At 35.3% G+C, this 16,642-nt stretch overlaps 1 protein-coding gene across 4 annotated transcripts in view; it reads right to left on the reverse strand.

The window, feature by feature from the left end:
- LOC108289427 (TBC domain-containing protein kinase-like protein) overlaps positions 1 to 16,642 on the reverse strand; it is a 114,151-nt gene that overhangs the window by 79,644 nt on the left and 17,865 nt on the right. For all 4 annotated transcript variants that reach the window (XM_017508856.2, XM_017508862.2, XM_037731615.1 and 1 more), the window contains one exon: positions 15,209 to 15,281. In XM_017508856.2, the coding sequence (XP_017364345.2) occupies positions 15,209 to 15,281 (73 nt within the window). The remainder of the gene's footprint in view (positions 1 to 15,208; positions 15,282 to 16,642) is intronic.

The following is a 16,642-nucleotide window of genomic DNA, read 5'->3' on the forward strand; positions in this document are numbered from 1 at the left end:
ATACAGTAGATATCAATATTTATGAGGTACCTAGTTTGATAAAAGCATACAATATATAATAATCACATCAGGATAAATGGGGTATCCATCACTTCAAGCACTTATCCTTTATTTGCATTACAAACAATCCAATTATACTATTTCAGTAATTTTAGGGTGTACAAATTATTGTTGACTATAATCACAATGTTGTGCTATGAACTACTAGATCTTATTCATTCTAATTACATTTTATTTATTTATTTATTTATTTTTTTGAGACAGAGTTTCACTCTTGTTACCCAGGCTGGAGTGCAATGGCGCGATCTCCGCTCACTGCAACCTCCGCCTCCTGGGTTCAGGCAATTCTCCTGCCTCAGCCTCCTGAGTAGCTGGGATTACAGGCACGCGCCACCATGCCCAGCTGATTTTTTGTATTTTTAGTAGAGACGGGGTTTCATCATATTGACCAGGATGGTCTCGATCTCTTGACCTCGTGATCCACTCGCCTCGGCCTCCCAAAGTGCTGGGATTACAGGCATGAGCCACCGCGCCCGGCCCTAATTACATTTTTATACTAATTGACCATCCCTATGTCATCCCCATAGCCCCACTACCCTTTCCAGACTCTGGTAACCATCATTCTACTCTCTTATCTCCATGAGTGCCCAGAAATAGGTGAGAACATGTGAAGTTTGCCTTTCTGTGCCTGGTTTATATCATTTAACAAAATGACCTTCAGTTCATTCTATGTGGTTGCAAATAACAGGATCTAATTCTTTCTTATAGCTGAATAGCACCCATTGTGTATATGTACTGCATTTTCTTTACCCATTCATCTGTTAATGGACCGTTAGGTTGCTTCCAAATCTTAGCTATTGTGAACAGTGCTGCAACAAATATGTGAGTGCACTTATCTTTTCGATATACTGATTTTCTTTCCTTTGGGTATATACTCAGCAGTGGAGCTGCTAGATCATATGGTAGCTCTATTTTTAATTTTGTTGGGGAACGTCCAAATTGTTCTCCATAGCAGTTATACTAATTTACATTGCGCCAATAGTGTGCAAGGGTTCCCTTTCCACACCCTCACCAAGATTTATTACCGCCTGTCTTTTGGATTAAAGCCATTTTAACTGGAGTGAGATGGTATCTCTTCGTAGTTTTGATGTGCATTTCTGATGATAAATGATGTTCAGCACCTTTTTATAAGCCTGTGTGCCATATGTATATCTTCTTTTGAGAAATGTCTATTCAAATCTTTTTCCCATTTTTATTTGAATTATTAGATGTTTTTCCCATAAAGTTGTTTGAGCTCCTTCTATAATCCGGTTATTAGCCCCTTGTCAGACAGTTTACAAATATTTACTCCCAATCTGTGAGCTGTCTCTTCACTTTTTTGATTGCTTCATTTGCTGTGCAGAAGCTTTTTAACTTGATGTGATACCATTTGTCCAGTTCTGTTTTGGTTGCCTATGCTTAAGTATTATCATCCAAGAAATCTTGCCCAGACCAATGTCCTAGTAGAGAGCTTTCACCAACGTCTTCTTGCAGTAGTTTCATAGCTTGAGGTCTAATTTAAGTCTAATCCATTTTGATTTGAATTTTCGTATATATTGAGAGATAGAGGTCTAGTTTCATTCTTTTGCATACAGAAATCTAGTTTTCACAGCACCATTTATCGAAAAGATTTTCCTGTTTCTCAATTTATGTTCTTGATGCCCTTGGCAAAAATAAGTTCACTGTAAATGTATGAATTTGTTTCTGGTTTCTATATTGTGTTCCATCAGTCTATGTGTCCGTTTTCATGCAAATATCATGCTATTTTGATTACTATAGTTCTGTGGTATAACTTGTACTCAGGAAATTTGAATCATTCAGTTTTATTCTTTTTTCTTATGAGAGCTATTGCTATTCTGGATCTTTTGTGGTTCCACAGAAGTTTTAGGATAGTTTTTTCTATTTCTGTAAAGAGAATGTCATTGGTATTTTGATAGGGAATGCACTGAATCTGTAGATTGCTTTGGGTAGTATGAACATTTTAACAATATTGATTCTTCCAATCCATAAACATGAAATATATTTCCATTTTTGTATCCTCTTTATTTAATTAATGTTTTCTCCTTTTCATTGTAGAGATCTTTCATGACTAATTCCTAGGCATTTTATTTCTTTGTAGCTATTGTAAATTGAATTATTTTCTTGATTTTTTAGAGTGTTTGCTGTTGGCCTATAGAAATGTTACTGATTTTCATATGTTGGTTGTATATCATGCAATTTTAATGAATTCATTTATCAGTTCTAATCATTTTTTTGGTAGAGTCTTTAGTTTTCTCCAAAATAAGATCATATTATCTTTCAACAAGGATAATCCAACTTCTTCCTTTCTCCAATTTGCATACCCTTGATTTCCTTCTCTTATATAATTGCTCTAGCTAGGACTTCGAGTACTATGTTGAATAACAGTAGTGAAAGTGGGTATCCTTGCCAAGTTCTAGATCTTAGTAAAAAGGCTTTCAGTTTTTCCCATTCAGTATAATACAATTAATAGCTGTGTGTCTGTCATATGTGGCTTTTATTATGTTGAGATATGCTGCTTCTATCCCTAGTTTGTTAAGGATTTTTCACGATGAAGGGAAGTAGAATTTTATCAAATGCTTCTTCAGCATCAACTGAAATGATCCCATGGTTTTTGACCTTCATTCTGTTGACACTATGCATCATGTTAATCGATTTTCATATGTTGAACTATCCTTGCATCACTCAGATAAATCCCACTTGATCATGACAAATGATCTTTCTAAGGCATTGTTTGCTAGTATTCCATGGGGGAGTTTTGCAACAATGATTATCAGGGATATTGGCGTATAGGTTTCTTTCTTTGATGTGTCTTTTTCTGGTTTCAGTATCAGGGTAATACTGGCCTTGTAGAATGAATTTGGAAGTACTCCTTCCTCCTCTATTTTACAGAACAGTTTGAGTAGGATTGGCAATAATTTTTCTTGAAAAGTTTGGTGGAATGCAGTAATGAAGTCATTTTCTTGAAAAGTTTGGTGGAATTCAGTAGTGAAGTCATTGGCCCCAGGCATTTATTTGCTGGGAGACTTTTTATTACAGCTTCAATCTCATTACTTGTTATAGGTCTGTTCAGGTTTTGGATTTTTTCATGGTTCAATCTTGGTAGGTTAAATGTGTCTAGAAATTGACCCATTTCTTCTAGATTTTCCAATTTATTGGCAAAGAGTTTTTCATAGAAGCCTCTAATGATTCTTTGAATTTTTATGATTTCATTTGTGATGTCTCCTTTCTCATCTCTGATTTTATTATTTGGGTCTTCTCTTTTTTTCTTAGTCTAGTTAAAAGTATGTAAATTTTGTTTTTCTGTTTTTTAAAAAACAAACTTTTCATTTTACTGATCTTTTGGTATTATTTCATTTGTTTTAATTTCATTTATGTCTGCTCTGACCTTTATTATTGTTTTTCTTCTACTAATTTTGGGATTGGTTTGATCTTGCTTTTCTAGTTCCTGAATAATCATCATTATAATCTTTATTTGATTTCGTTTTGTTTTTTACTTTTTTTGATGCAGGTGATTACAGCTATAAACTTTCCTCTTAGTACTGCTTTGGCTGTATTCCACAGGTTTTTGTATATTGTATTTCCATTATCCATTCCATTACTGTTTCAAGAAATTTTTCAATTTCCTTCTTCATTTCTTTATTGACCCCCATATTAGTCTCTTCTCATGCTGCTATAAACAAATACCCAAGACTGGGTAATTTATAAAGAAAAGAGGTTAGAATGATTCACAATTCTGCATGGCTGGAAAGTCCTGAGGAAACATACAATCATGGCAGAGGGAACCTCTTTACAGGACAGCAGGAGACAGAATGCTTTGAAGGAAACATGACACAGAAGGAAACATGACAAGGAATGTGGATGGCCTCTAGGAGGTGACAGTAGTACTCAGTCACAGTAATCAAGAAAATAGAGACCTCAGTCCTAAAATTAATTGTGAGAAACCGAATTCTGCCAACAACTTGAATTGGCTTAGGAATGAATTCCTTCCCAAAGCCACAAGAAAAGAAATAGTTTGTTTCCTCTAACCACATCATTTTATTTAAAAAAAAAAAAAAAATTTCTAGGAATATCAAAAAGAAATTCATGTTTACAACATACTTTCACCAAAATTCATGTTTGAAAAATAAAATTATAGCACATGATTAAAAGGAAGATAACAGGGAAATATTCAAACTACATGACTAACCTAAAATTACAATTCATTCATTCAGTAGTCCATTTGCCACACATTTACTAAATGGAAACTTTTATACTTACAACTTTAGGAGACAGAATAATAAATTGGTATATATGTCAAAAACATTAATTAGAAAAGATAAATATTCCTTCCTTAATTCTATAATTGTAGGCAAACGATTGTAAGCCTAAAGGGGGGAAACTAACTTACTAATAGAGGGTTATAATGTAATATAGCCATTTGGAGAAGGAAAATATAATTTTTGCTTTGGTTGAGAAGAAGAGTACAAAGGGAAACAGTAAGATGTATTACTTGAAGAAGAAGTAACTGTACATTGTGCTAAAGATTGGAGATAACAGCACTGGGCAAAAAGACAGCTCAGTTTTTATGGTTTATTTCAAAATATCGGCATTCACTATCCTCAATGTATATTAGTAATAATTAAAACTACTTGCACAATTTAGACACATTAGAAATAATAAGAGTGAGAGAATAATATTTAGAGTACTAGTAGTAGTAATTAGAGTTATTTAATTAGTTAGATTGAAGTCAGATCCTACGCTTATAAGATGCCTTTTCCTCTGGAAAAAGAAAAAAAAGAAACGGACAACCTCCAAGTGTTTTAGAGCAGAGAATGGACTGATCTTCAAAAATATTAATATACCAGAGAACGTGGGGGTGACTGAAGTATGGCTAAAGCCAGGAAAACCAGTTAGAATGTTATAATGTAATAGTCAAGCTGTTAGTGAAGGTTTAAACTCTAAAAAATGTAGAGGGCAGAGATATGTGAGAACTATGGCCAAGGTTGTATTAACAACATTTGGCAATTAGTAAGATATAAGGTACAAGAGAGGCAGACAGCAAAAGATTGTTGCAAGGTAACAAGCCTAAGTGTAGAGCATCTTTCAGTGTTATTTTGCTTCTTAAAAAAAAAAAAATACAAAATAGGAGGGGAAATATAGATCAGTTACATAAATCTCTAATTCACATGACTTCACTACCATAATTTCAAATGCATTTTGAAACTAGGGTCCTTAAAGTTATAAAAGATATGAAAGCCTCAACATCCATCATCAGTTTATATTCTAAAATAAGAATATCTAACATCTATTTCTGATGTCTACAACCTGTAGCTCATTATTCAACTCTGGACCACATTCCAGAATGTGTCCAAATTCTTTTGAGTATCTCATTCAATGAGTAGGCAATGTTTTAACAAGTGAAAATAAAACTTACTCATTTGAGTAAGTCAGATCATGTTTTCTGTCAGGCTAGTAAACAGCTGCAGACATAGTCTGCTTCCCATCAAAGACTTCATGTATAACCTCTGCAGTATTAATGATATTCTGATAAATTTTCAAAACCATAACCCTAAAAACATGACAACCTACATTTTATTAAAGAAACATGCCCATACTGCCCACCCTGCATTCACTTGCAAATTTAACACAATGTGGAAACTCTACTACAAGTGCCAAAACTCTGTTGAGTATCTGTCTATGAGCTACATTTGCTAATACTTTCATAGGTTAAGGAAAGGTACATGCTCATAATACTAACACAAAATGGAAATACTTTCCATACAGCACCTTGACTTAAAAGAAAAACAATTTCCTCATGCTTGCTTTGACAGCAGTGATAAAAGTATGTCTGTTTTTAAAATATTCTCTGGAAAGCATTTCAAAGAGGAGTTGAGATCTAAATTTCTCCACTTTTCTGTCTCTTGAGTCTTGCTTTAGGGTAGCATTAGGTAGATTAACAAGCACTAAATGTGAAATGACTTCAAACAAATCTCTAAATGCTGTACTTTTTTTCTGAAACCTAATAGCTATAGGAGTTTCATAATCCTATGTTTTCAAAAAATAATTTTTATCATTTAACTTAAACCGAAGAGAAATGTTGGCAAGATTGAACTCTGACACAGATAACATATAGCCACTGGAAAGACAGCAGCTGTCTCACCATTAATTCCTTATATTAAAGCCTGACTCTAAAGAAAATGTTGGGTATTTTTCTCCTTTAAACCAGGTTAGCCAACTATCCACACAATAACATTACTCTATAAAAGACTAACTTGATAATACCTCATGACACCAACTTATGTTCTGCTTTTATAATATGAATTCTCTATAGAGCTTTATGGCCATTAAAACTAAGAGAGAATGCTTGATTTTCTTGTGAGATCTGGAGCTTCAAGATAGTCTTAAATAGTAATTACTCCCATAGTAGTAGCAAATTACTACTACAACATTTTAGTACAATGTTGTTTAGTTCAATAGTAAATCTGTCAAGAAAAAAAGTAAATTGACAAAGACTCTTCTCTAAGTTCCCTATACACCCAATTTTATAAGGGATTTAAAATTTTCTTCAAAATATATATCAAGTAAGATATATGCCTTGAATGATGCTTACATTTAGAAAATCAACTACAAATTACAACCAGACAAATGGCAGCTTATGGTTTTGCAACAGTTATAGACACAGGAACAAGTAAAAATCACGAAAGTCAAGTGGCAACCCTATCTAAATAAGGTTCCCGTTTATATCAGCCTTTCTTTTAGGTGCAGGTGCTTATTTTTGGTAGTAAAATAAAGAGCTAATTTAAGAACCTTAACAACATCTTCTTGCTTTAAGGACATCTTAAGAACCTAAACCTTAAGAACATCTTCTCGCTTTCTATAAATAGGTCATAGAGCTAATTAAAATTGCAGCATATCAACTCTACACATATAACTGCTTTGTTATTGGAGACTAATGTAATCCAAATATGCGGAAAATTCAAATAGTTCTCAGCAAAATTAATTTAGTTGGATGGATCAGATAACAATGTGGAAGTGAAATTGAAAGAATCATTACTACTCAAAGGCAGTAAGTACTGAATGCCATATTCCAAAATGTAATAAGAAAATACTGACTTTCAGTCTATTACTAGAATAATTTAAAAATAGTACTTTATTTATATAAATGTTTAAATACATCTCACTGGAAAAAAATGGAAATACCTACTAAGGCTAATATGTTCTATTCAAAATAAATAAAAAAGGAAATGGAAATGGCATAAAAGATCACATAAATTTTACATTTAATCCTACTAATGTTCATATACATCCTCAAAGAATGTACTTCCATTTATAGTATTTTATCGTCATGAAGACAAATGCAAAAGCACTGAAGAAACTACTGACGGTCATTGCTACAAGATTTGTTGTCTTTAAAACGAAGATGAAAAATGGTAAACATAGAAATGTAAAACGTTTCATAAGCTAATGATTTAATCTTATTGGCAAAGCAATATTGTTTGTATCCTTATATAGTACAATTCAAAGTCTAAAACATTAAAAAAAAAAAAAAAAAAAGATGGGGGAATGGTGGTTCATGCCTATACCTGTAATCCCATCATTTGGGAGGCTGAGGCAAGAGTATCACTTGGGCCCAGGAGTTCAAGACCAGCCTAGGCAACATAATGAGACCCCTGTCTATACAGAAAATGAAAAAGTAGGCAGGCATGGTGATGCACACCTGGGGTCCCAGCTAATAGCGTGGCTGAGATGCAAGGATCACTTGAGCCCAGGAGGTCAAGGATACAGTGGGCAGTGATCACACTACTATACTCTAGCAGCCTGGGTGACAGAGTGAGAACCTGTCCCCCAAAAAAGAAAAAAGTCAGGGTGGTAGCGTGGGGTGGAATGGAGGTGAGGTAAAACAATGAAAATGGAAATTGATCTTTTGAATCGCCAACTTCTTTTGCCTCAGTTCCTTTACCAAGTGAAAGAAGGACCACATACAGGCAGAGGGGGAAATGTGGAGACAAGAGACTACTATCCTGATGACCAGAGGACTGTTCTAGCTGTGGCTGAAGGGGTCCTCTAGAACTTTGGGGTCTTCTGGAATTTTGGGGATCACAAGACCATGAATAACATAAATTTTCAGGATGTACAGCAATTTTAATCACAGTATAGCTATGTCCATAAAGACCCTATTTCACCTGTGGGACTTCTGGATATTTCCTTAATACTCTACCCCCTCTTCTTAGTGTGTACTACTTTCTATTTTCTACACCAAATACTTTAAATAAATATTGAATAATTTTAAGAACTCCAGATATTTTTTGGTTAGCATTAACATTGATTTAGCATGTCACTCCTGTTTTGTAGGAATATAAAAGTACTTGGATGGTCTCTTAAGACTTTTGTGGTAGCCAGCCTCCAAGATGGCCCCCAATGAGCCCTGACTCAGGAAATTCACATGTGCATTCTTAAATAATCCTCTTCCACACAGAATACAGTTAATGGCTGACCTGTGTAATCTAATAGGATATTGCAGGAATAATAGTGTGTGGTTGCTGATGCTAGGTCACCAAAGGCACTGCAGCTTCTACCTTGTTTTCTTTCCTCTCTTAGATTGTTCACTCTGAGAGAAGCCAATCACCATGCTGTGAGAATGTCAAGAGGCCTGTGGAAAGGAATTAAGCCTCTTGTCAACAACTAGTACCTTCTTTTTCAGTGAACCATCTTAGAAACAGATAACCCACCTCCAGTAAAGCTTTTATAACAGACGACTGCAGGTCCAGCTGTTATCTTGACTGAAACCTTGTGAGACCTTGAGCTAGAACCATCTAGTTACGCTATTCCTATGTTCTAACCCAAAGAAATTATATGAGATAATAAATGTTTATTGTTGTCTTAAGCCATAAAGTCTTGAGGTAACTTGTTAAGCAATAACTAATTAATAATATTTTTTCAAAAAAACCAAACAATACAAAAAAAGTCAGTGGATCAAACATCTTCATTAACAACATAATACTGTTTCTATATGGGGAATTGGGAACTCAAGCCAAGTGAATAACTCAGTCTTTAAAAAACAAATTTAAGGTATGTAATTCCAGCACTTTGGGAGGCTGAGGCAGGCAGATTGCCTGAGCTCAGGAGTTCATGAACAGCCTGGGCAACACGGTGAAACCCCGTCTGTACTAAAATACAAAAAATTAGCCAGGCATGGTGGCGTGTGCCAGTAGTCCCAGTTACTCAGGAGGCTGAGGCAGCAGAATTGTTTGAACCCAGGAAATAGAGATTGCAGTAAGCCAAGATCACGCCACTAAACTCCAGTCTGGGTGACAGAGTGAGACCCATCTCAAATAAATAAATAAATAAGGTATAATTTACATAGGTAACATGCATACATTTTAAGTGCATATTTCATTTAATTATGACACACACACATCACAAACACACACACACCCATAATATAAGTAGTATCTGATCAAGATGTAAAAATTTCCATATCCCTAAAGAGTTCCCTCAAGTCTATTTTGAATCAGTTCTTGATTCAAAAAGAGTACTCCTTACTCTCTACCAGAATACAGCACTGTTTTTATGTCACCTTAGATAAATACTGATAATCTTCTATGTCTGGCTTCTTTTGCTCAGCATGATATTTTAGGGTTAATCCATGTGCTGGTGTACCAGTAGCTCTTTCTTTTTCATTGTTGATTAACATACGGGTTTAGCATCTGTAATCTGAAAATCCGCAATCCAAAATGTTCCAAAATCCAAAATATTTTCAGCAACAATGTGACACAACAAGTGGAAAATTCCACAGATATGAATTTCGTACCAACTTTGCTTCATACACAAAATTATTTAAAATATTACATAAAATTACACTCAGGCTATGTGTATGAGCTGTCATTCAAACATAAATAAAGTTTGTGTTTACACTTAAGTCCCATCTACAACATAGCTCATTATGTAAATGCAAATAATCCAAAATCTAGGTAAAACAAATCCCAAATACGTAACACTTCTGGTCCCAAACATTATGGATATAAAATTCTCAACTTGTACCATGTTTATGCATTCTCCTGCCAAAGGACATTTGAAATCTACCCAGTTCAGAACTATTATGAATAATGTTTCTGGGAACATTCCTCTGAAAATCTTTTTGCATAGGTGTACATGTCTTTTTCTGTTCTCTTGGATAAATACCTAGACAGATCTGGGACTTGCGTGAGGCAAATAAACTACTATAGTACAAAATTTAAGGAGGCCTTGCACCAAGGACTGGAATTGCTGGATCATAAAATAGATGTTTCTATAATAATTTAGTCTTTTTCATAGCACTGAAATTTTAAATGCACACTTGCCACAGGTGGTTCTGTCAAGAAAGCTACCATTTAAATAAAGAGCAATAGCAGGTTAATATATTAGCCTATGAAAATATAACAAATTATACTTATAAAGACAATTGATTGGCCAGCTGTGGTGGCTCATGCCTATAATCCCAGCACTTTGGGAGGCCAAGGCAGGTGGATCACAAGGTCAGGAGTTTGAGACCAGCCTAGCCAATACGGTGAAGCCTGGTCTCTACTAAAAATAGAAAAATTAGCCAGGCATGGTGGCACACGCCTGTAGTCCCAGCTGCTCGGGAGGCTGAGGCAGAAGAATCGGTTGAACCCCGGAGGCAGAAGTTGCAGTAAGCTGAGATCCTGCCACTGCACTCCAACCTGGGCAACAGAGGGTGACTCTGTCTCAAAAAAAGACAAGTGATCAATATATTATCAGATATGATGCATATTAAACATTAAGTTGAGAATAACTTGTACTACAATGGTCTCTTGATCAGTAAAACTCGTTGTGTTACAGGAAAATGATTAAGATACTTGTCCAAGGCTGCCTAACTAGTTATGGCTTTTTCATCACACATATTGCATTGTAAATTTTTAAATAAATCTAACCCAGGCTCAACTAAAATATTTTTTTCTTACCCAAAGTTGTGGGTACAATTGGTTTTCAATTTTAATGTTTTTGTTTGTTTGTTTGTTTGTTTTTTTGCCGTAGGGGCCTAAAGTTAAATTGTAAATTTGAACGAGTGAGCAAGGAGTAATATATTATTTTAAATGAAAATCAAAGATTAGTGATATTACAAAATTATAACTAAAAACCACACTTACTAAATAAAGTTAAACTACTTCGAAATACATGTAAAAGTTATTTTTCTTACCTACAGTCAGATTAGACTTTTCTAAGGAAGATGTAAGGCTATGGTGTACATCAGAGGTTCCCAACCCCCAGGCCACAGACAAGTCCTGGCCCCTGTACCTAGGACTGCACAGTAAGAGTTGAGAGGCAGGGAAGCCAGCGAAGCTCCATCTGTATTTACAGTCACTCGCCATTGCTCACATTACCACCTGAGCTCTTTGCCTCCTGTCAGATCAGCAGCAGCATTGATTCTCATAGGAGCACGAACCCTACTGTGAACCATGCATGTGAGGGATCGAGGTTGCAGGCTTCTTATGAGAAACTAATGCTTGATCATCTGAGGTAGAGCTGAGGTGGTAATGCTAGTGCTGGGGAGTGGCTGCAAATACAGATTGAGAGGTTTGACTGCACAGAGTCCATAATAAATCAATTGCTTGTGGGCTTATATCAGAACCCTATCAGTGAGAGGCAAGTGACAATTAAGCTGCATCTGGTTGCATGCTCTAGAGTGGCAAGTGAGTTGATATACTTCAATTGTACAGCTGCATCTGGTGGCAGGCTTTAAGTCAGAATCCAACATTTATTTTAGTCTGCACATGGCCTGCCCATTATTTTATTTATCACTTCCCTCTGTGCCTCCTTCCCGCATTACACAACTTTCTCAGTCACAGTTTTGGTAAGCCCATAAGCTAACACCTAGCCAAAATGAGTAAAAAACAAATGTCACTGGAAACCTTCTTTAAAAAGGGGGAAAGACCCGATGATGAGTCAGGAGAAGACTCTAAGACTGCCAACAAAAAGAAACCTTCATTTAAAAGAAAATACCAAGAGTCCTATTTAAATTATAGGTCCAATGCAACAGGTGATTTACATTTTCCAAGTCTGTTTTGTATAGTATGTGGCAACCAGCTATCCAATGAAGACATGAAACCTTCAAAACTGCTTTGCCACATGGAGAATCAGCAGCCTGTATTAAAAAAACAAGTCTTTGGAGTTTAAAAAAAAAAAAAAAAAAAAAAAAAAAAAAAAAAAAAAAAAAAAAAAAAAAAAAAAAAAAATAAGAAAAAAAAAAAAAAAAAAAAAAAAAAACATGAACACAAAGAACAAAAGTAATTACTGAAGGCCACAACTTCAACAAATGTGTTGGCACTACGAGCATCATTCTTAGCACTTACGAGTATTATAACCACATAGCTAAAGCTAAGAAGCCCTTTACTATCGGTGATGAGTTGATCCTGTCTGCTGCTAAGGACATCTGTCATGAACTTTTAGGAGACTGCAGTTCAAAGGGTGGCATGTGTTTCTCTTTCAGCTACCACCATGACTAGACAAACCAATGAAATAACAGAGGATATTGAGGCACAGTTGTTAGAATTAATGAGTCATCATGGTACACAATCCAGGTTGATGAGTCTACCAATGTTGACAACAATGCAACAACACTTGCTTTTGTGCAATATATTTTTCAGGAGGATGTGCATGAGGATATGTTATGTGCACTTTTGTTGCCAACTAACACCACAGCTGCAGAACTATTTAAGTCTTTGAATGATTACGTATGAGAAATATTGAATTGGTCACTGTATGTCGGTATATGTACAGACATAGTGGCTGCCATGACTGGACAGCTTTCTGGTTTCACTACTCAGGTCAAAGAGGTTGTTTCTAAATGTGAGTCTACGCACTGCATCATCCACAGAGAAATGCTGGCTAGCTGAAACATGTCACCTGAACTTAACAACATTTTGCAGGATATGATTAAAATTATAAACCTAATTGAAATATATGCCCATAACTCACACCTGTTCACGCAGCTCTGTCAGGAGATGAACACAGAGTAAATGTGTTTCTCTTAAACACAAAAGTAGATGGCTTTCTAAAGGTGGATCACTAGCTAGAGTTTTGTGTTACAAGAGGTCCTCCAGAGATTTCTTTTAGATAAACAGTCACCACTGACAGCACATTTCGGTGACACAGAATGGGTCACAAAGCTTGCTTCCTTGTGTGACTTATTCAACCTGCTCAACGAACTCAATCTGTCACTGCAGGGGAGAATAACTGTGTTCAAGTCTGCAGATAAAGTGGCTGTATTCAAAGACAAACTGGAATTACAGAGGTGATGAGTGAACACTGGGATTTCTGTCATGCTTCAAACATTAGCAGAAATTTTGAAAGAGACTGAGCCAGGGCCTTCTTTCTCCCAAATTGTGCCTGATCACCTATCTCAGCTTTCAAAAGAGTTTGACCATTACTTCCCAACCACAAAGGACCCCTGAACCGGGAAGGAATGGATCCGCAACCCATTTGTGGGTGAATTGATTTCTACTGTGCTAGAAGAGGATCAACGAGACGATGTCAAATCTCCATACAATCTAGATTAAAGTCAAGACAGAATATCCTGAGATTGCCACAAAAGCACTAAAAGCCTGCTTCTATTTCCAACATCCTATCTTTGTGAAACAGGGTTTTCTGTAGTGACAGCAACCAAAACGAGATTACGGAGCCGACTAGACATTAGCAACACACTTTCGGTGTCACTGTTTCCCATCGCCACCAGATAGAACCTTCTAGTTGCAGGAAAGCAAGTTCAGGGCTCCCACTGATTCTACATTATAGTGAGTTGTATAATTACTTCATTATATATTACAATATAATAATAGAAATAATGTACACAATAAAGGTAATGCACTTGAATCATCCTGAAATTATCCCTCCACCCTCCATCCGTGGAAAAGCTATCTTCCACAAAACCGGTCCTTGGTGCCAAAAGGTTGGGGACTGCTAGTATGTACATGGTATCTGCATTTTTCATTCCAGCTGCCACCCAAAACCAAATCATTTAAAAGAGCAATAATAGCATTTTTATTCAATTTATTTGTTTTGCTTCTATCAAATTATTACCATTTATTTGGATAAACATTTTTCTTCCCTTGAAAAAGGTTTTTCATCTAGAATATTGTGGTGATGGAAAACTATTAACCAATCAGAGTAACAATATTTTTCAAAACGAGGATGGATGATTCTAATTCTATACACACTCATGGAAAGATAGATATTTTATTGGTTTAATACTACTTGATTTATACATAAAGAAAGATTTTTGATAATTTTAAGGTTACTTCAGAAAATCGTAAAGTTCATTTAATACTATATTTTTAATAAAGTTCATTTAATAGTATATTTGTAATAAAAGTTTAGAAGACATACTTTCCTTGCCAAAAGAGTAAATTTATTGAGTCCTAGAAATAATTGCATTTAAACTGCATCCTTAATTAAATTCTACCCAAGACATGATTAATATTTGTCCCTACTCTTCAATGTGACCTTTATTTAACACAGTTCACTGTGTCCCTAGGAATACAAGTATCCGATCTGAAGTGACCATGTGCTCCTTTCAGGAAAATAATCTTTTTGTTTGAGACTGAGTCTCGCTCTTTGGCTGAGGCTGGAGTGCAGTGGTGTGATCTTGGCTCACCACAACCTCTGCCTCCTGGGTTCAAGTGACTCTCCTGCCTCACCCTCACAAGTAGCTGGGACTACAGATGCACGCCACCATGCCTGGCACTGTGGCTCATGCCTGTAATCCCAGCACTTTGGGAGGCCGAGATGGGCAGATCATGAGGTCAGGAGTACGAGATCAGCCTGGCTAACATAGTGAAATCCTGTCTCTACTAAAAATACAGGAAAATAATCTTAATTCCAGCTAGTGAAATGCTTAGTACTAAGAAAGTTTCAAATTTTCATCTATCCTTTTTTGAATAATTTTTTGTCAAATATTTCAGAGAATGTCTACCTCACAAAAGACGAACACTGAACTATGTTAACATTGAATTCATATGTAATCTGTGAATTAAATTTCCTCAAATGAAAATTTTCACCTACATTTATCATTAAACAAGTAACAAAAGAAACCATAACCCTGCAGTTGAAACAAAATGCCTTTTTATTTGTCATGTTCTGCTTTTCATTTAATTGTTTTGATACTGTACAGTACCTCACAGGTTTCCTTTCTCGAAGCAAGTCTTCCAGACTGCGTTCACAATGTTCAGCCACAACCACTAGTCGTTCTAAGTAAAATAAAGCAAACCCTTGTTATATTCTATCAATACAACATGTTAAGAACAAAATAATATACACTACTGATGATACTAACATATAACACACACAATATTTTAAAAGTGCCTTTAAAACTCTATATTAACTATATTATTACCAACTACATAGGATAATAAACATCTAATAAAACAACTATTTTTTTATCTTGCATTTTTTTTTCCTCTAGACTTTTTCTTATGTACATCAAGAAAAACAGGTGGAAAGACTGCCCTTGGGGAAAAAATAATTTATCCTTCTTCTGACACAGATTGGAAGAAATAAGTAAAAGATTAGATGAATATATAAAGAAATTTTGAAAGAATGGGAAAGTATGGAGACTAGGTACAGATTGCTTGACAGTCTGGTTTTAAACACAGATCTTTTAAATTACATTCTGAAACTTGAAGAAAGAAATGTTCTGAATCATAACCATAGAGAAAGAAAATCAACCTAGAATTATTGTTGACCTTTGAACAAAGCAGAAGGTTGTTAAGGGTGCCAACCCTCTACACAGTCGAAAATCACCTATAACTTTTGACACCCCCAAAAACTTAACTACTAATTGCCTATTCTTGACTGGAAGCCTTACTGATAACACATAAATAGAATAATATCTACATATATTATATGTATTCATGACACCTTTTTTCTTATTTTTTTCTACATTTCTAGGCTACATGGTTCATCCATGAGTTTTTTTCCAAATTGTCAAAAATGTCTAAAAATCTTTCCAATATATTAATTGAAAAAAATCTGCATATTTAAGTGGATGTGTGCAGTGCTAACCCATGTTGTTTAAGGGTCAACTGTAGTTTGTAACACATAGGGCCTGCTGAGATTAAATAATATAAAACAGTGGTGAACATGATCAACATTATGATGCCATTTTTATTTTCCATCAGATGAACTGTCTCAGAACAAGATGACACAGTTCTAAGGGTGGTCCATACTTCTTTTTTTTTTTGCCTCATCCATTATCCCAAGTCACTAACATGATGTTTGATAATGAATCTAAGGGGAACAAAAAAACAGTGCAACTGGGTTTCAAAGGTTTTGGGGATTTGACAAGGTTATTTCAGGAGTTTGGTTCAAAAGAAGTTGGAGTGTTGTCAGTATCTATGCAAAATGCATTCTAAGTAAGATAAGAAAGAAGTTTAACACAAAACACAATGATAGACTGAGACTCGATAATGTAAAGGTACAAAGAAACTAGAAATAATAATAACCATAAAAAGAAGGTTTGGTAAACATGAAAAAGGAGACAAGGTAGAAAAAAGAGACAGCAGAAGATGGGAAACAGGAAGTTCGGAGTAGGAAATCTAGTATATAAAAC

The sequence above is a fragment of the Cebus imitator genome, unplaced genomic scaffold (assembly GCF_001604975.1).
Source record: "Cebus imitator isolate Cc_AM_T3 unplaced genomic scaffold, Cebus_imitator-1.0 Scaffold17, whole genome shotgun sequence".
Lineage (NCBI taxonomy): Eukaryota > Metazoa > Chordata > Mammalia > Primates > Cebidae > Cebus > Cebus imitator.